The sequence below is a fragment of the Macaca nemestrina genome, chromosome 2, assembly GCF_043159975.1.
Source record: "Macaca nemestrina isolate mMacNem1 chromosome 2, mMacNem.hap1, whole genome shotgun sequence".
NCBI lineage: Eukaryota > Metazoa > Chordata > Mammalia > Primates > Cercopithecidae > Macaca > Macaca nemestrina.
The window spans coordinates 60126067-60147873 of NC_092126.1; the positions used below are offsets into that span (position 1 = coordinate 60126067).

Below are 21807 nucleotides of genomic sequence, written 5' to 3' on the forward strand. Positions count from 1 at the left end.
TTGGCCTCCCAAAGTGCTGGGATTACAGGCGTGAACCACCGCGCTTGGCCCATCTCCTCAATTAATAGGTGATTATTAAATGAAGAGTTCATTAATTCAACCACAAATTCATTGTCTTTTCTTTACTACTAGTGTATACTGGAAATTCTCATTTCTGCAGTAGTAGTGCTTCTTACACTTTAATGTGCTTATGAAACACCTGGCTGGAGGTGGCGGTCTTGTTAAACTGTAGATGCTGATTCAATAGGTCTAGGGTAAGTCAGAGAATCTGAATTTCTAACAAGGACCCAGGTGATGTTGATGTTGTTGGTCCATGGACCGTATTTCAAGAAGCAAGGATCTGTTGCAGTTTTTCTCAACCACTGCTGATATTTTTGAATTCTTTGTTTTGGGATTGGGGGGCTGTCCTGTGCATTGAGTATATTTAGCAGCATTCCTGGGCTCTATCCACTAGAAGTCAGTAGCACCCTTTCCCAAGCTGTGGCAATGAAAAATGTCCCTAGATGTTATCAAATGGGGGAGACAAAATTACCTTTGGTTTAGAATAATTGCTCTATTGTTATGTTTCATGGTTGTGTGTTTGTTGCATAATATAAACACTTCTTTTGATGAACTGGCTTTAGTGAGAACAGCATTCGCCAGCCAGATAAACAGCTTTCTTCCCCTCCTCCCAGAAGGACTTACTACACTTTTGTTTGTGGACACTGTAGATTTTTAAACCAATATTGTTGCCCTCTTTACTACAACCACTAGGGTGCTCAGAAGTAAATTTCAAACCACATTTAGCAATCGTGAATATTTCCAGGGATAAGTTTCTGAAAAATAACTCAACTACTGGATTCATTTTCTTTATGTTTACTTTCACCCACACATTGAGTAAAAATTCTTTTTGCTTTATTATGTATTTTTATAGGCTGCTTCGTGTACTGTTTGAAATAGATTACTTTCTATTGAGTAAGGTAAACAAAACTGTTAGAATAGAAACAGCCAGGACAGATGCAATGCATTAATTTGCTGATCATGGTTGGTTATCTGCTGCTTGATACATACTAATGAGTAAATCCAATCAAATAGTGAGACAAGCCTCACAACTATTGAACAATTTGGCTTATTTTCTCCCAACTGTAGTAAACTGATGAATGCAGATGTCTAGAGAAAGGACACGAAATTAATATGAAAGAAAAGTTTTGTGTTTTAATTTATATTGGAGATGCAACATTAGTAATAAAGTTTTTGAGGCTGATCACAAAAAAAGACCTTGGCTGAATAACTAGCATTTTACACTTTGCCAGCTCTGCCATAAGACACTTGGGATTAATTGCATTTAGAGCATAAAGGACCTTAAAAGTTATCCAGCCCAGTGCTTTTCAAGTTTCTTTAAGCTGTGGAATTCTTGGTTTAAACATCCATCCGGAAGGCTAGTGTGCGAAGCCAGCTACATCAGGGTTGTTCTGTTTGCAGGGCAAGTAAAGGGAGGAAAAAAGGGTCTCTGGGGCCTCTGTAGGGAGCAGAGCTTACAAACTCATGGCCCTGTAATATGCTCTTGGGATAAGTGTGAGGAAGTGGTGATCAAGGAGATGAAGTAACCTGTTCAAAGAATCAGAATTGCCCTAGAGCAGAGGTGGGACTGGAACCCAATTTAGACAGGATGCTGGGCATCTGGAGTTATAACCTTGTTCCAAGTTACCCACATCTCTATTACTGAAGCCAATTATTCTTATTAAAAATTTCCAAACCTTGCAGAAATATTTACATTAAAATGTTCAAATTTCTCCCCCTCTCTCTTTTTTCTCCACCTGCACCCCCAATCTGATTATTTTTCTTTTTATTGTTTTGAGACAGGATCTGGCTCTGTTGCCCAGGCTGGAGTGCAGTGGTGCGATCTTGGCTCAACCTCCACCTCCTGGGCTCAAGTGATTCTCCTAGCTCAGTCTCCTGAGAAGCTGGGACCAGAGGCATGCCACCATTCCCGGTTAATTTTTGGATATTTTAGTAGAGATGGGGTTTTGCCATTTTGCCCAGGCTCTTCTTGAACTCCTGAGCTCAGGCGATCTGCCCACCTTGTCCTCCAAAGTGTTGGGATTACAGGTGTGAGCCACTGCACCCAGCCCCAGCGTAATTCTTCAGGGAAAAACAGTGATAGTTGCCTGATATGTATCCTTCTAGAAGTTTCCGTCCTACCTCCAAATTTGTACATACATACACATATATGTAAATCCTTTTTTTCCTGTTTTTTCTTGGCTGGCTCTATTTTTTTCTTTTATCATAGCACTTAAGGCTTTGTAACATCCTACATATTTTACTTATTTATCATATGTCTTTTCCCACTAGAATAGCCTCCATGAAGGCAAGAATATTTGCCTATTTTGATCACTGATGTTTCCCAAGTCCCAGGAGTGGTGCTGGCATGTAGTAGGCACTGAGAAATTTTGTGGAATGAATGAATAAGATGAAGAAGCAGAACAGGGAATATTTTTAGGGCAGTGGAATTACTCTGTTTGAAACTACAATAATGGACACATGTCATTAAACATTTGTCAAAACCCATAAAAGGTACAATACCAAAGTGAATCTCAGTGTAAACTATGGACTCTAGATGGTAATGTGTCATTATGGGTTCATCGATTGCACCAGTGTATTGCTGTGGTGAGGGATGCTGACAGTGGGGGAAGTTGTGTGTGTAGTGGGGGCACAGGGGGTAAATGGGAATTCTCTATACTTTCCATTCAATTTTGCTGTGAATCTAAAACTTCTCTAAGAAGTAAAGTTTACTAATTTAAAAAAAAATGAGCTGTCATCTCAAAATTCATGTGTCTAAAGCCAAGCTCTTGATTTGTTTCTCCCCACACATTCTTCCTCTAGTTTTATCTGTCTCATCCATCCATTGGGTGATTAGGCCCAACCCATCGGCACTGCTGACAACCTTCCTTTGAAATATATCTGGAGTGAACAATTCTCACCACCTGTAGTCCAACCACCCTGATCTAGGGTCCCACACATAAAGTATCCTTCTGCCTCATGGCTTTGTATTTACTGTGCTGTCCTTGCTGCTTCTCATTCATGTCTCCATTGCAAAATCACGTCAGTAGAGAGACCTTCCCCAGTTACTCTACCTAAATAGTAATCGTATTCTTTATCTCCCACAACTTGTTTTGTTTCATAACACCTGTCACTACTTGGCATTATTCTTTCTACGTATTTTTTGTTCTGGTCCATATCATCCCACGAAATAAGTTCCAAGAAGGGAGAGATTTGCTTTGTTTGCTGCTATATCTTCAGTGCCTAGCACACTGTAGGGACTCAAATTTTTGTTGAATGAATGAATGAATGAATGAATGAATGAATGAATCTCTCACCTGTAGAATAGTAGTTGCTTCCTAAGGAGTCTCTAGCTCCCTCTACAGACTAATCTCCACATTGCAGGTAGGGAGATAATGTTTTCAATCTGACTTTTCTCTTAGGATAGACCCCACATCCCTGCCTACATTGAACTATCCTCCTCCTCCTCACTTCACTTCAGTGCTCCCCAGGGAGCCAACTTCCAGTCCCTGGAGTAGGCAGTACTCTTTCTCTCCACAGAACAGATGGTTATGTTCAGCTCCCACACCTCTGCTTCCTCTCCACATTTCTCAAGAGTTCCTTCTCCAGGGAAGCTACTTTGACTCCCAGATTAGGGCAGATTCCATGTGATAGGTTCCGACAGAACCGTGTTCCTTTTCCACGGATAATTCATCTCACTTTGTAACTACATATTATATAAGTTCCATGAAAGCAGAGTCCATGTCTATTCTGCACACAGTTGTATTCCCTGCCCACAGCAGTGTGCCTGGTACTGCCAGGTTCTCAAGAAGAGTTGGCTGATGAATGAAGGAAGACATAAATGAGCATGGCAATCTCTGCTGTTGCAAGACAAGTCTCCAAAGCATATCCAGAGAATGAACCTTCCAGGCATCAAATGCCTCAAGTTTGAGAGACTAGGGAACTCTAGGGGTGGCTGGCTAAGTTTCTCCCTGCCTGGCCCAACACCAGATGCTTTGAGCACAAATACTAGCTAAGCAGATGACAACATGCTTGTGTGTTGAAGCTTAGAAATCTCACTGGGGAGACACAGTCACCTGTCATTATCCCTAGCTATGTAAGTAAGGCATTACTTTCCAGATTAATATTTCTTCAAACATCTAAACTTAAGTGATCATTTGTAAAAAGTAGTTTTTACTTACATGTATAAACTAGAGGGTTTTACATGAGAAACAGAATCACACTCTCAGAGTTTCTTTGACAGCTTTACATTTCCTGCATTTGTGACTTATTTTAATGCGAGTGTAATATTTTAGTGGCTGTGGGATAATTGATGTGGATATTTTCATCTGAAAAATGATTACTTTCTGTAAAACAAATTATCTTTAAAAGTTTGCTGACTTTTTTTTTTCTTTTTTGAGACTGGGCCTCTCTTTGTCACCCAGGCTGAAGTGCAGTGGTGCAGTCACGGCTCACTGCAGCCTCCACCTCTTGGACTCAAGCAATTCTCTCACCTCAGCCTCCCAAGCAGCTGGGACTACAAGTGCACATCATGGCTGGCTTACTTTTGTATTTTTTTGTAGAGATGGGGTTTCACCATACTGCCCAGGCTGGTCATGAACTCCTGGGCTCAAGCAACTCACCCACCTTGGCCTCCTAGGGTTGGAATTATGGGCGTGAGCCACCACGCCGGGCCAACTGAATCTTTTTATAAGAAAAACAAAACAAACAAACAACAACAAAAGCCCCCTGTGTTTTATAATTTTTCACCAGTCCCTAATGTGAACAGGGCAAAAATGTAGACCAGGAATTAGCTATCTTTTACTCAGCTCTTTTTGCCTCACTCCAAGTAGGCTCTGTCAGCTTTGGACTCATCTGCGGTAAATATGCAGCTCTCTGAAAATGAACTGTAACACAGATCAGTTCCTACCCAATTATCAAATACCTGGACTCTTGATTGCTAACTATGTAATTGCCTATGATTCTGGTAAAACATTTAAAAATCCTCCATCACTTGAAATTTGATGGTTGTTGTGCAGCAAATAGGAGGAAATAATCTACCCTCCTCCATCCCCACCTTTTCCTCTGTCTTATCAAAAACCTTTACCCAGCGATATAATCTCTTTTCAGTTTCCTGGCTACCAACTCTTCATCACCAACAGAGCTCAAAAATATGGATTTACTCTGTTTACTCTGTTTTTAAATGAGATTTGATGACATCCAGGGACTACTCTGTTTCCCTACAGGGCATATACTGCCAGTTTCATAATGAAAGTAAATGGAAAAATAACATTCACTTTACTGAAATTTGGTTTGTGGCAAACTGGATTGGAATGTACTCTTCTGCTGGGGACTGTCAGGGCCTCAGGACCATTTTGTACTGCACCATCCCTTGGAGTAAAGACAGCCCCCAAACAACAATAATGGATGACTGATGATAATCTATGAGTATAAGCTTCCTTAAAAAAGATAAAAGTACTAACTGTGGATATAGAAGTATAGTGCTATATACCCTTCTATCTTAATAATAATACATTTCAAAAATATATTTAAGACTATGAAATATGCCACAGCAAACAACTGCTTTTACACCACCTGCACCTCTTCATTTTTCTTTTAATGTGTTGACTTTTAGAGTAAAATATATTGAAATGTGCTCCTGTGCATTTTTGCTCCATTTATGTATTTACTTTTACCTCTGTTTATTTGTTAGCAAGGTCCCTTTAAAGCTATTAGAGACACACCCAAGGTGGATACTATATTAGGGGAATTAGGCATTTCAAGGTTTGAGCTGACGGATTTCATTTTCAATCAGATAACTGCTCCTGGATCTCCATACAAAATGTCCTAAGAGTATGCATATGCTCAACCAATTTTATTTTGCACTGTTTTCTAGTCAGATGAATATTCATCTCATCTGTAGATAAATATCAGGTTAACCAGAGATGCAGACAAACAACATACTCCTTTGTCCAACTGCATTGTAAGAAACTTTTTTTTTTTTTTTTGAAATGGAGTCTTGCTCTGTCACCCAGGCTGGAGTGCAGTGGTATGATCTCAGCTCACTGCAACCTACGCCTTCCGGGTTCAAGTGATTCTCCTGCCTCAGCCTCCCAAGTAGCTGGGACTACAGGCGTATGCTACCACGTCCGGCTAATTTTTGTATTTTTAGTAGAGATGGGGTTTCGCCATGTTGGCCAGGCTGGTCTCGAACTCCTGGTCTCAGGTGATCCACCTGCCTTGGCCTCCCAAAGTATTGGGATTACGTAATAGGCGTGAGCCACCGCATCCGGCCAGAACATTTTTCTTTAATTATTTATTTAAATGTGCAAAGGAAACCAAACTTTTTATTTTAAAGAAGAGCTTTTAAAAATATAATTAATGAGAAACAAAGTTATCTTATGTCTTCTTTTGGAAGTTTGCAACATGTTAAGTCATGGATGCGAGTAGGTAACATCCTTCCTGGTGATTTGTGGTTACACGCCTGACTCTGGCACCTATTCTTGGCTGAGGATGTGCAAGGGTAGTGATCTGATGTTAACTCACTAGAGTAGTTTGCAGAGAGTCTTTTCAAAAGGATTTGTAAATCTTCATTTCTTCTTGTTATTTGGATGTGTTTCACAGGCTGTTGCAGATGACTGGGATTGGGATATGTGTGGCAGGAGAAAGTAAAGATAGAAATCAGTTGCTGTTACATCTGCCTTTGTCAACTAAAATTCACTCTTTGGAGAGGTGGGAGCAGGTAAGTAAGGTAATCCAAGAAAAGTCCCAAAGCACCAAGAAAAGTTCGCTAGAAAAGTATTCCCTAATAAGTGCCCTTCTAACAGGGGCCCAAGAGACCATCTCAATGAAATGAGGTTCCAGGGAATTTGGTAACATTTTCTTATTTGCTGTTTTTCTTTCTCAAATTGTGTGAAAAAGATTTAGCGTTCTTCTCTGGCTCCAAATTCTACAACTTCAATTTATGGAGGAATTATCCTAATCCCATGATTAAACTAATCCATTAAAAAATAAAAAAGAAACCTTCCCAGAAGCATTAAGTGGATGGGCGTCATCAACATCCCCCGGATGGGACCAAGTGGGCCAGGAGGATGTGAGCACCCCACAGTCACACCAACACTGAGGTGGACCTGACTACATCCAGATTTTCAGTAAGGAAGCTTTATTTGTCATTCACCATGAAAACAATGCCCACTAATTGATATTACTAATTAATCTCGTTTTAAGAAAAATCAACTTGTCACTTTGGGAGGCTGAGATGAGTGGATCACAAGGTCAGGAGATCGAGACCATACTGGTCAACATGGTGAAACACCCTCTCTGCTAAAAATACAAAAATTAGCTGGGCATAGTGGCATGTGCCTGTAGTCCCAGCTACTCGGGAGGCTGAGGCAGGAGAATCACTTGAACCAAGAAGTCGGAGGTTGCAGTGAGCCGAGATTGTGCCACAGCACTCCAGCTTGGTGAAAGAGTGAGACTCTGTCTCAAAAAAAGAAAGAAAAAAAAAAAGAGAGAGAGAAAGAAAAATCAACTTGTGTGGGTAAAGAAAGGACTACATTACTAGCTTAAAAATTAGCTTTCTGTAAGTCAGCCTTGCTGATACACTCTACAGATGGCATGTATTTTCACCCAATCAGGAAATACTTCAAAGTAACATTGATGGGTTCTTGTGAGCTTTTATGTCATTCTTTATAGAACTTCAGTTATGGGCCAGATTTCCAAGGATTTTTTTTTTACAATATCATATGTGTGTTTTTTTGACCTCTAATCAGCTTTGTTCACATGAATGAATACCAATGATTCAGATTTTTAAAATGCCCTTTGGCAGATGAATTCAGTTCTTCCAGTCTTGTAAATAAATACAATCAGGCAGTGATATTAGACCATTGCTCTGTTGATGAATATATAACTTTAAGTGGCTGGTAAACCTGCACAAATACTAGAGACCTACAGGGCTCAGAAGCGAATTACTGACCTAGGAATAACAGGCTGTTTCATACCCAAAATGACACTGCCGACCCAACCTTAATAAGACTTGGGGTTTGACATTTTTTCCAGACACAATGATAGATTCTCACTGATCTGTTTATACTCTATTGCCTGTCCCCAGTGTGATCAATATAATGCAATAATAGATGACTGACTGGAGTTATGAATGCTATTTGTGACCCTGACTCAACTCATACCTAATTCTGCTATACAGTGACCAGTGAGGTTCCTATTCATTTAACATAGTTTATACTGAAGTATTATGCGGAACCATATGAAATTGATGTTTTTGTACGTCAAAAGAGTCTAATGTCAGTTTTTTCATATGGACCAACCTAACATCAAAAGAATTTCTTTCAAAGGTTGTTTTGTCCTGTTCCTAGCGTATGTACTTTGTAACAGCAGTCCAAAATTTTTCTTAAGACCCGTCTCTACTAAAAAATACAAAAAACTAGCCGGGCGAGGTGGCGGGCGCCTGTAGTCCCAGCTACTCGGGAGGCTGAGGCAGGAGAATGGCGTGAACCCGGGAGGCGGAGCTTGCAGTGAGCTGAGATCTGGCCACTGCACTCCAGCCTGGGCGACAGAGAGAGACTCCGTCTCAAAAAAAAAAAAAAAAAAAGAGTTCCTAGCGTATGTACTTTGTAACAGCAGTCCAAAATTTTTCTTAAGACATTATTGTTATTTCCTGCTGGCTATATGTTCCTTTAACTTTAAATGTTTCAGTAGTTTTTATGCTTCTTCTCTTTGCTTCTTGACTAGTATGCATAATTCATCAAGAAAGATCAAATATGTTGCGTTTATACCAGCAACACATTAAACATAACACAATTAAGCCTAAATTTTTTTGAATAAGTTTTCAAGGAAAGAAAGGTAATATTGTTGAGCAATATTATGATAACAAGCAAAATTGTGTCAGCCAGATGACTGCTGGTGTGTCACTGAATAATTTATACTACTTCTGAAATAATAACAATGTGTCCCCTACAATCAGCCTGAACTCTTTCTCAGCGGATGTATTAGCAGTGAATCATATAAATTTTTGATCCTTCACACATATCTCTGTGCAAGGAATTGCCCAGGAAATTCCAAGAGTATGAATGAATTCCAAAATGTCAGCTAAAAAAATACATACTCAGTTCTAGGTCATCTAGGTCATCCCTGGTAGGAAACATCAGTATCAAAAGAAAATATTATTTTTTTAACTAAAGATGATGAATTTATTCAATATTTTTGAAAAAAGAAAGCAAAGTTAACTAGTTAATTGTCAAACTACAGATGCTTTTTGATTTACGATGGGGTTATGTCCCCATAACCCCATTGTAAGTTGAAAATCTTATGTTGAAAATGCATTTAATACACTTAACCTACCGAACATCATAGCTTAGCCTGGCCTACCCCAAATGTGCTCAGAATACATACATTAGCCTACAGTTGGGCAAAACAATCTAACACAAAGCCTATATAATAAAGTTAGTTGTTATGAAGAATTTTGAATCAAAATTCAAAGTATGGTTTCTACTGAATGTATATGGCTTTTGCACCATTGTACAGTCAAAAAATCCTAAGTCAAACCACCATAAATCAAGGACCATCTGTAATTTTAACTCCCAAAGTAACTCAAGGCAATAAGAAATATCATTTGTTTTTGACAAGCAGATATTTGAAGTAAATCTGCAGGATTTTCTCACACATTTCCACAAGACTAAAACTCATTGCATAGTAAACCTTTAATGCTTTAGATCAACTTTGAAAAATCCCACTATTTTACCTTTATCTTTGCAATTGACTCCCGCTGTCAAACTGGGGAATTCACTTAACCTCTCTTATATTAAATTCTCCAACTTGTGCAATAGATACATAGATTATTAGCAAAGCAGGCAATTGTATACTGTTTATTTTGATGGAACTTTATTGATTTTAGCTATTTCCAAGCCCTGGTATACTTGTCTAATACTTACATTTGAATATAAGCAATATTTTATTGTCACCATTAAAATGGATTTAAAAGAGTTTTAGGAAGGCTAATAAAATTAGTGCAAACACTTTTGAAAGTGTCAGATTATATACAGACATGCAAAATAATATTCTAATGTTATCAGCAAACACTTGAATCCCCCTTTCCCTTTGTTAACATGAGAACACACTCTTTCCTCTGATTTGAAGTGGGAAAAGAGCTAGAAAGTAGAATATGGGGAAAAGGGCTCTTCTAGTACCTAAACATGATAGCCAGCGGGCAGGTGAATATGAATTGGATTTGCTACTCTTCAGCTATGTTTCTTTCTGGAGGCTGAGCTGTCTGGCTTTTTCTAAGAGGGCTGTAGCCTATAAGATGGCAGATCCTGCCAGAGTGCTAGAACCATCACATGTATCTCAAGGGAAGAACATGGTTGCTGCCTAAGAATTGTTGTTGTAAAGATTATGAGCCTGACAGTGCCTTAAAGCTATTCAAACTTGTTCAACCCACTACCAGAAAAGTGAGTCTGCCCTAGCACTGTGGCATTTTAGGACCTGTGTCTCAAACACATTTCCTTTCCCAGGGCCAGGAAGGACTAGGGCATAAAATATAAAGGAGTGCTGGAAATATATAGTAATCAAGATACATAATGTTTTTTAGAATTAAAATTAATGCAAATAATGTACGATGAATATCAAAATTGTAATTAGGTACAGGATTGATATTACTAATTATTCCTTTTGTCTTAGGTTCCACTATGGCTCAGTAAGACACTGTTACTGATCTTGTCATCGCTTAAAATTTTACTGAGTTTCATTTATTTATTTATTTATTCATTTATTTATTTATTTTTATTTTTATTTTTGGGACAGAGTCCCGCTCAGTCACCCAGGCTGGAATGCAGTGGCACGATATCGGCTCACTGCAACCTCCACGTCTCGGGCTCAAGCCATTCTCCTGCCTCAGCCTCCTGAGTAGCTAGGATTATAGGCGTCAGCCACCATGGCCTGCTAATTGTTGTATTTTTAGTAGAGATGGAGTTTCACCATGCTGGCCAGGCTGGTCTTGAACTCCTGACCTCAGGCGATCCACCTGCCTCAGCCTCCCAAAGTGCTTGGATTATAGGCATGAGCCACCGTGCCCAGCCTTTACTGAGTTTTATTGGTGCCACCCTAATTTGTGTGCCAGAGGGAGGTCCTGGCCCCTGACATCCTACTTAAAATTTTTTATTTTTTTACTTTGCCCTTTGTTTTCTGACTAGCTCAACCTCTCACTGGCTTCCCTCTCTTAAGTCACCTCCTGACTATGGTTGTGCCCTTTTCTTTGTGTACGGATGGTCCTGACATAAGATGGTTGAACTTACCATTTTTCGACTTCACAATGGTGTGAAAGTGATACTCATTCAGTAGAAACAATACTTCCAGTGCCTATATGACCGTTCTATTTTTCACTTTCAGTACAGCATTCAATAAATTACATGAGATATTCAACAGTTTATTATAAAATACACTTTGTGTTAGATAATTTTGCCTAATGTAGGCTAGTGTAAGTGTTCTGGGCATGTTTTAATGTAAGCTAGGCTGAGCTGTAATGTTCGGTAAACTAGGTGCATTTTCAACTTATAATGGGTTTCTGGGGACATGGTCTCATCCTAAGTTGCGTGTCACCATCTACACTCTAAACTCTAAGAGGTCAGGAATTGTATCTGTTTGGTTAATAGCTGAATCGTGAGTACTTTTAACACAGTGCCTGGAACACAGTAGCTGAGTGGAAGCTGATATTCAATGTTGTGCATGGCTTTCTTGCATGATTATGTGGTTGGGAAATGTCTCTGGCAGAATCCCTACCACAGAGCCTGCTACAGGGTCACAGACCTCTTTCCAGGATTTTCCTGAATTCTGGGGACAGGGAGCCAGAAATAATATATCTTGAGGTTTGCAAAAATCAGAGAGTCAGTGGACTTATGTGCACCCAAGTAGATTCCAATGGGAATCAAGGAGATGAAGAACCTTTTTTGGGGGTGGGGTGGGGAAACTAACATAATGTAAGGTGTGTAAAAAAAAATGTTCTATTTTGCAAAAGATACAGAAAAGAGTATGCTAATTTACATGATTCGAGCTTTTTGTTTGTTTATTTGCAGTGACTCCTGAAGTTGCTCAGGTTTGGGAAGTACACAACACTTACCTTCAATGGTACACTGATCAGGGACTGGAATCTTCTTTCCAATTTCCATGGCATATGCTTTCACTTTGCTGAGGTTTTTTTTTAAGTGCAAGTAGAGCTTATCTTGGTATTCTATAGGACTTGCAGTTGTCTCTGGAGTTTCTTCCTGGAAGTTTTCTTTAACAGTTTCTGGCAAATTCTCTGAGTCTTTATGTATAATATTTGGGTATGAAACTGAAGACTCTCCCAGCTGTGATCTGTCAGTGTCTGCCTTAAAGGGCAGCTTGTCATCTCCTTGGCTAAGTGGGTCTATTTCTGAAAGAGAGATGCTGGCTGGTATATCTCCCCTGTTTTCATCTTCACCATCGTCTGAACCCACACCCTTTGTGAGCACAGTGTGCAAAGCCAAACTTTTTGACCTAGAGTTCAAACAAAGGGAAAGTTAGAGAAGCTGTGTTACCATTCACTGCCAAGGAAAAGAAATAATAATAATAATATTGGGACAAAAAGTTACTTCCTCTGGAGTGTGAAACTACTAATGGCCCTGATAAATGTACATCACCAACAAATGATGTAATAAACCAAACCTTTGAAAATCTAGGTCACTCCCAAACACAAAGGTTTAAAAATCAATTTCATGGCAAAACTGGCTGCAAAATGATAGACTTGCATATTTTTCATCGTTGTCTACCTTTGCTTTTGATTTTTCATCGGAAATCAAGAGACGGTATTTTCCATATGGCATACTTATATTTAAGAATTGCTTTAAAAATTAAGCAATAGGTTTTTTTTCCATTCATAGTACCCATTTAAAATAGTGAACTTCTTTGGATAATGAGAGCATTGTGGATAACATTTCATTCATGTAAGGACAGCACTTCAGGTGGCTATAGGTAGAAGATATATAAAAAACACCCCGTAACAGAGTGATAACAAAGCTAATAGCTGATATTAAGTGTATAATTTAAAAAACAAACCAAACAAGAGTTATACCTGTTAAATCTAATGTTTTTTCTTTCTTCTTTAGAAACTTGGCCCAGACTATATCTTCTGATAGAGCCAGGGGTATTGCTGTCTGCATTTATCTTGTCTTCAAAAGCCTGGATTTTAACTTGGAGTTTTTCATGGTCTTCATTTTCAGCTACTATGAGCTTGGTTTCTTCCAGTTTCTCAGGGAATTCAATTTCAGTGCTGATTTTTCTCCTAAAGGAATAGAAATCATTGCATTAGATGTTGGTCATATATACTCTTCAGAACAGTGTTATTCTCTATTTAACTGCCTCTCACTCAGAAGCGAAAACTTTGCCTAATAAATTTTTTCATTAGTCATTTAACAAGTATTTACTGAATATCTACTACAGGCATAGGTCTTTGAAATTCTTTCTACAGATTGTTCTGGCAGAAGTTTAGAAACAGCGGTGTTTATGTGAACATTGTATTAAAAATGCTTTTTTAAGGGTTCAAAGAATAAAAAGCAGTTTTTATGCTCATGTACCATATTCTTTTCTAGAAATTCTTCCAATGTATGGCTTTCACATGAAATGTGTGCCAGATATTTTCTAAAAAATTTACATGTGCTGATATGTTTCTCCTGAAATTACAGAATAGGAACATTTCACGTGGACTGCATAAACTCATGGTTTTGTTAATTTTTAAAAAATCAGTATAGCAAGAAATATCTTTCTGAATTTTAAGATGTTGGAAGGAAGAGGTTTTCTATGAAATGATATTAATATAGACCCAAGTATCTTTTATAGCAGGGTTTATAAACCACTTTGTGGGTCATTAAAATTACTTCCTTTAAAGCAGGGGCCATGTGTGGTATAATTTTGGATTTCCTCTGAGGGCTAACAGTGCGTTAGCTAGGATAAGCACCTACAAATAAACTGCAGAAATAGCTTTCTGATGTTCACTGAGGTGCTGAGTAATTATACGAAAGTAGCATGCATTTATCTTCCCTTATTTATCTTCTAATATTGAGCTGGCCTACAGGTATTTTAATTTTTATTCAACAACCACTATCCATTTTTATAACACATGGTGTTAGTATTAATTCTTTTCTCAAAAAAAAATATAAAAGGAATTATTTACTTACCACACTTTTGACACACAATGTGTGGGGTTTTTTCTCATACCAACTAATTCTCCAACCCTCTAGACACCAACTGGGTGTCCTACAGTTCAATTCAATCCTAATACTGATGACCTGGAATAAAGCCCAGACTCCACAGACTGCCCCCAGTTCAGATGCCAGTGAGAAGTATGGGGTCCCCAGCTTACTCACACTTCTGTTCAGCTTGGCTACAAAGGTTCCAGCACTGTCCCACCTCCATGGTTCAATAATTCACTGGAATGACTCATAGGACTCAGGAAAACACTTTAACTTATTATTATTGGATTTATTAGAAAGGATACAACTCAGAAACACCCCAGTAGAAGAGATGCACAGAGCAAGGTATGGGAGAAGGGGCTCAGAGCTTCTGTGCCCTTTCTAGGTGTGCTGTACTCCCAGCACCTCAATGTGTTCACCAATCTGGAAGTTCTTGGAATTTTAGGGGTTACTAGGATGGTTTCATTATTCAGGTGTGATTGATTAAACGATTATCATTGGTGGTTAACTCAATCTTCAGTCCCTCTCCCCTCCCCAGAGACTGGGGGTGGGTGAGTTATAGGGTAAGATAGAGAATGGGGCTGAAAGTTCCAACAATGTAATCATGCCTTGGTCTTTCCTGTGACCAGCCCCAATCCTCAAGAAATCTAGGGGTCCCTGCCACCAGTCATCTCATTAGCATATAAAAGACACCCATCAATCTGAGATTCTGAGGGTTTAGGAGCTGTATGCCATGAACTCGGCATGGAGGCAAAATATTTATTTTTTATTACAGTACATAATAATCCCTAGAAATATATTCACCAAGATGGTCTAATGATTTTGTTGATTTGTCTGTGTGTATTTTCTTGGCCGTCTTTAGTATTTTTCCAAGACTTTGAGGAAAGGGCCCAGACTTACACAAAAATCTTAGCTTCTTCAAACATTTTTCCCTAAGGGCCAAAGTGAACCTGGTATAATACCTGAATGAGAGTGAGAGGAAAAACATACTTAGAAAAAAAAAAAGAAAGAAAGCACTGCCAGGCACGATGGCTCACGCCTGTAATCCCAACACTTTGGGAGGCTGAGGTGGGTGGATCACTTGAGGTCAGGAGTTCGAGACCAGCCTGCTCAACATGGTGAAACCCCGTCTCTATTAAAAACACAAAAATTAGCTGGGTGTGGTGGCAGGCACCCGTAATCCCAGCTAATTGGGAGGCTGAGGGAGGAGAATCAATTGAACCTGGGGGCGGAGGTTGTAGTGAGCCGAGATCGCACCATTGCACTCCAGCCTGGGTGACAAGAGCGAAACTCTGTGTCAAAAACAACAACATCAACCAACCAACAAACAAACAAGCACAAGAACAACAACAACAAAACAAAAAACAAAAACAAAAACTGCTTTTTAGAAAAAAGCAATGCAGAAGGGCTGGTAACTAATTTTTTCAGTTACAATCTACCCATTCTGGCACCTATATCTGCGGTGGACACTGGTGAAGGTGCGTTGGCAGGGTTGGATGGTGAAGTTTTTCTGGCTGGCCCAGAGAGGAGAGCAGTCCTGGCGTTGAGGGAGGGTTCATGATTATGGGCCCTCAGTGGTCAGAATTCACCTGTAGGTCCAGTCCAGGGACAGCTGCTGATGGTTCAAAGTGGGAACCAGCATCTTTCAGGTAACCAGGCAATTGTTTATTGTTTAATAAGAGGTTACTGATACAATTTAAAACCATTTTTCTTACATAATTTTATAAGTTTTCTATGACTTTACATAATTTTTATCTACCCATACCATGCATAAATGAAATATACATTGGTAGATTGCAAGAATCAGTATGTGGGAATAGAGGCTAAGCTTGAAAACGTTTTTCTTTCTGACATATATATGATATTGGCTACAGTCAAATAGATGGGAGGCTTTGACATCTTTTAGCCGGAAGATCCTAAATGTTTACTCCCATTACAAATGAAACCAAGATGATGTTATCTCTAGACGATATTTTACAAACCATGATGATTGCCAAGGTTAATTTAAAAAAATCTAATGGACTCACTCCACACAAGAAATTTTGGGGAGTATCTATTTTCTATCCACATTAGTTAATGTGTAGTCATGAAACTAAAATATTTCTCTGGTTCCATAGAACCTAGTCACATTTCAAAATTAAAAGATACTTTTATTTCAAATATTGCTATAGCTGGGGTCATTAAAACTTAAAAACTTGTAAAGCATAACTTGTAATCCAAAATGTAAGTATTAGATATTGAGCATTATACAAACGTTTTAATATTTTAATTTTTAAGTTTTTAGAGATGGGGGTCTTGCTATGTTGCCCAGGCTGGCCTCAAACATCTGGGCCCTAGCAGTTCTCCTATCTCAGCCTCCTGAGTAGTGGGGACTACAGGTGTGTGTCACTGTACCTGACTATACACATTTTTAAACCTCAAGACATATGAATTGTTAGAGGAAAATTTCTCACTAATTTATAATTTTTTTTTTCTTTCTGTCTAAAGCTCTGGGTTATATCAGCTACAATAATCACATTTTCTTCAAAAAAACTTCAAATTTCATAGATTATGGAAAATGTCCTAAGATAATTTTATTGGATCAGCTTTTATTCTTAAAAAAGTTTCATATTTGTGGAGATCCTTCTTTTATTTGTTGTACTCAATATATCAATTTCACCATCTATAAAATGGGGATAATAACCGTACTTAACTCATGGGGTTGGCAGAATGATTAAATGACAGAACCAACATGAAGCAGTGTTCCTAGCACATAACAAGCAGTCATCCCACGTTAGATTTTATTACTGTCAGGCTGTAGGAGGGGATGGCCACTTAGGCCCCTTTCCCTGCCTGTGTCTCCAGTGACCAGATGTTGGTTAGTAAGCTCCGCAGCCTGGATGCATCAGAGCTTTAGTAGTTGGAAGCAGCCTTCCTTCACGTTCAAGTTGCTTTATAGCATTACCCTGATGAGATGCTTGGCATGACACTCACTGACCCCAAGAGGGCAGGTTGGGTGTCTCAAGGGTAGGGTTCTCAGTGAAAAAACAGGACACCCAGTCAAATCTGAATTTCAGATAAACAATACTTTTTTTTTTTTTTTTTTGAGATTGAGTCACACTCTGTCACCCAGGCTGGAGTGCAGTGGCACGATCTCGGCTCACTGCAAGCTCCGCCTCCCTGGTTCACACCATTCTCCTGCCTCAGCCTCCTGAGTAGCTGGGACTACAGGTATCCATCACCACGTCCAGCTAATTTTGTTTTTGTATTCGTAGAGACAGGGTTTCACCATTTTAGCCAGGAAGGTCTCAATCTCCTGACCTCATGATCTGCCCGCCTCAGCCTCCCAAAGTGCTGGGATTACAGGCATGAGCCACCGCGCCTGGCCAACAATAAGTATTTTTAAGTGTAGGTATGTCCCTAGTGAAATGTACTAAAGATATATTATACTTTACTACAGTTATTATACTAAAAACTACTAAGGAATTATTTGTTCTTTAACCGAAATTCAACTGGGTATCCTGTATTTTTATTTGTTAGATTTGGCAAGGCAACTCTGGGCTAAGTACCTGCTGCCCTGTGGGCAGGGACCTGTACAGCTCATCTGGTCTGGCACAGTGCTTGGCACAAAGGACCTGGAATTTCTGTAGAATAAGTGAACTGAGACCACATTGTTGTCTGAAGTCAGCCTGCCACCCACCTCCAAACAACAACCACCACCACCACAAAACACACACAAAAAAACAAACAAATAGCAACAACAACAACAACAAACAAAAACCTCCTGAGGTCTACCAGATACCCATGAGAGACTGGCCACTCCTCCTGGCCCTTCAGGGTTTGGGGGTGGCACAGTGGTATTTGGTAAACATGAAATGTGGAGAGAAGCAGGGAGCAAGAGTAGAGGCAAAAAGAGTAATTTGCAAGGGAACAAATATGAAGAATGAAGAAGCAACAATAGAATGTCTGGAATAAAGAAATTCTTTCTAGATCTAAGGCTGATGAGAATTCTCACCACAAAGACTTTCTTTTCTGCACAGAATGCTTTCTCTTCTGATTTAGATTTGTAGAGCACAGAAGTCAGTGGACTGGGGTGGTAATGAAGTCATGGAGGCAGCCAAGGTCTCCAGATGGATCAAAGGGAACTTCTGTTTCTGGCCATCAGTCCACCTGGGCTTGCCACAGAAATTTGCTGGCAGGGAGGTAGGACAAACTTCAATTCCAATAAATTGGAAGGTCAGGAAATGGTAGATAGAGGGTTTGGGTTTATCATAAACATTCCTTCTCCTTTACTTCTTTTCCTGTTGCTTTTAAAATTTAATATAAAAAGATAGAAGAGAAGTATTTTGATCGAAACAAAGTTTTTGAACAAAAAGTTCAAAAACAAAGATCTTTTCCTGAGATAAACTTCTGCTTCCCTTCTAGAGCAAGGAAACACATCACAAATGTGAAAGTGCTGGCAGAACCATGGGTCCTGTATGTGTTTACTTGTAGAGTGGTGGCAGCGGGGGCCAGTGGGTTGGGCTCACGCAGGGGGTTGTTATTTCTTTTCCATTTGTCACTTTTGACCCCAGAGGTAATTTTACAGAAATCTTTGCCAGAGTTCTATAATCCCCTAAATATTAACTTGGCCTTAACTCAACACGCCACGTTACAAGAGGCTCAGATAATTTCCAGTCTGAACAGTTTCTGGTCTCTGTTGCCAAAGTAAAGTTTTTAAAAGTACCTCTAGGGATTCCCAGGGGGAGGCCTAATTACCTCCCTCTTGTGTGAACGGGGACTCCCCTTGGAAACAAATTGGCCCTTGGGCTGTTGGCTGCTCTCACTAAGCCGGGAGATGAGACTATAAAGCTGGCAGGGGTGGAAAGATTGGCAGCCTCTCTTCCTGGCTCCTCAAATCAAAGAAAAATAATATTAGTTAATGTTTGATGATCTTGGCTTACAATTCCATGTCCAGGATATGTACTCCTGCAGAGTTAAGCTTGTTAAAGGAGAAGTAGGAGAACGCAATGGACTAAATCCACATTGGAGTCCTAAATTCTTAGAATGCTATGTTCCTTACTCTTCAGTGATCTCTTGGGTCATGAATCATCATAGAGAAGATCCCCCAGCTTCACAGTGCTAGCATCTGTTTTGGGACTCCAATAAATAATGCTGCTGGAACACCTAAGCTGGAATGTTAAGGGAAACGACCAACAATAAGACTCAGTTCTTGGTATCTATTCTGCCTCTGACCTGCTCAGTGGGCAAAAGCAGAGATGGGCAGGTACCTAGTTATGTGGGGATCAGAATGTGATCATGCCAATGGTAGAACTCTGCTAAACTGAAATAACTCCATGGTTTACTTCATTCACACAAAATTTTAAAAGAGTTTTCAAAAGGAGACAGTTGTGGGGGAAATTGACTGAACATGATCTTATGGGGAAAAGTTTAGGTTCATGACTCCAATTTCATGTTTATTAGTGATGCTATAAAACTCTTCAGGACTCTAAGTTTTATTTTTGCTATATAAAGATGGGCTTGACATTACATCATCAGATTGCTGAAAGCATTATGTAAGATAATGGATTTAACAGTGTTGCTCATATAGAATGGGCATGAAAAATTCAAGGCATGGTAAAACCCTGAGTGGCTGCTGCTTAATGTGGACATTTGACACTGAAAAAAGGAGGCTTGTGCAATTGGTACCAATCCTGGAAGATATGCTTTTCCTGCTCAAAGCCAGGGAGGACTATAAAATCTCTCCTCTTACTGCAGTATCTTAAACAGTGTGTACTAAAAGAGAGGGACTCTCCTACTCCGTGAGCATACAAGAAATGGGATATAGAAATAGCCAATTTTAAAAATTCCCTGTACTTCAAATATGAATTCTGAGCAACTGCAGACAAAGAGAATTTCCTGAAATTAGAATGAAAATATGAAAGCCATGATACAAGGAAGTGACACTTCTAATTCAGATGCCCAGTCATTTGCTCACTTTTCAGTTATTTAACCAACATGGGAGAGAATGAGACACAGAAAAGGGATCAGCAAAAAGTGCAAAGCCCCTGCTTTTGCTACTCAAAGTGAGATCCCTGGACCAGCGGCATCAGCATCACCTTGGAGCTGTCAGAAATATAGAATCTCAGGCTCTGATCCCAGATCTACCAAATCAGAATGTGCACTTTCATACGGTCCCCAGGTATCCAGTGACACATTCGAATTTTGAGAAGCAATGGCCCAGACAAGAAATAAGAGAATCTGAAGCGGACCAGGGCAGAGGCCTTTTTCCTCAAGCAAGGCTGCTGAGGGTTTCACTAATTCTGTAGTAAGGTAAGACTTAATCTATGGATTATTTGGAGTTGGTGGGCTTTGCCTTTTATCCTTTTGGGGGATGCAATCCGAGGTAAAGGTACCTTTTCGGGTTTTGCTGCTGACAGATACTGGTTCAGATGGACCCAAATCTTTAGATTCCTGAGACGACTGGGCATATCGGGTGAGCAGTAGCCTTAACAGAAGAAGGCTGCCCCATCCTAATGAACTGCCACCCAGATATAACACGAGCTACAAAATCACTTTGTAAATTATAAAGGACTGTAAAAAATGTAGAGTAGGAATATCATCAAAGCACTGTGAATCAAGAGGGAGACCTGCAAGGCAATGTGCTCTTCTTTGTCTAGGCTGACTTTATCGTCTGGGCACAGGAGCAAGCAACAGGGTCTGGCCATGAGGATTAAATAGCTAAGACATTGTCACTCCTGGCATTTGACACTGGAAGAGCAGGAAAAATGGTTAAAATTTTCCTATTTGATACATCTTCTCCTAGTCTTCATCTCAAATATGATACTGTAACCCAATTTTAATTGATAGAAGCATAGTTACCCAGAAATGGAGGGAAATAATTAATCAAAAGCACATCAATAACTGAGCTGGGGCTAGAACTCCTACATAAAATTCTGTGATTCAATTCCTAGTCTACCTAGAATTCAGCCCTTACCTAGAGCAAAGTTTAGTTAACAACCTTCAGGTTGCCAACTAATGAAAAGCCTACCTTTTGCTTTATGATGAATATGAATAATATTAAGAACCATTTTTCCTCAGCTGTAACCCATCTTAGAGTTGCTGTATCTCAACCATGGTCACAATGGTGTGTGTTCATCACCTTTCATTTATTAAATCTCTTTCCTTTCTGTCCCAGAAGAAAGTTTAGGGAACAAAATATTAGGTATTAAAGAGAGTTCCCAGGCTTAGTCTGGGTCCAGCTGCATCCAACATTTAATACAGTAACTCACTGTAGTAAAGAATTATTTATTTTAAATTTTCATTTCACAGATCAGTATTTTTGTAAAAATAGCAAAAATAAATTACTAGACAAATGCAATGAATAAAACAAGACATACAATGTCTACTGATCAGGTATTTGGTTATTACAGCAATGTTAAATTGCTATAAAAGTTCCAACTTCTTATTTTCTTATTTTTAATATCTGCAATCGCTTCATTGTAGTCTGATAAGAAACAGTTTGCAGATGGACACTGGTCTAGTGGATATGCCATCACCTATTATAATACACACCTGTAAAAATGTGCTAATGCTACTCATTAACATTTACAGA

General features: G+C 39.3%; 1 protein-coding gene across 10 annotated transcripts in view; it reads right to left on the reverse strand.

Annotated features, from left to right (window-relative positions):
- Positions 1 to 21807, reverse strand: part of LOC105488561 (ventricular zone expressed PH domain containing 1) — a 274214-nt gene that overhangs the window by 119500 nt on the left and 132907 nt on the right. For all 10 annotated transcript variants that reach the window (XR_011619845.1, XR_011619848.1, XR_011619849.1 and 7 more), the window contains 2 exons: positions 13118 to 13327; positions 12146 to 12543 (listed from right to left, as the gene is read on the reverse strand). Coding sequence is in view for 2 of the 10 variants with exons in the window: in XM_011752748.2 (XP_011751050.1) it covers positions 12146 to 12543; positions 13118 to 13327 (608 nt within the window). In the remaining 8 variants the exon portion in view is untranslated. The remainder of the gene's footprint in view (positions 1 to 12145; positions 12544 to 13117; positions 13328 to 21807) is intronic.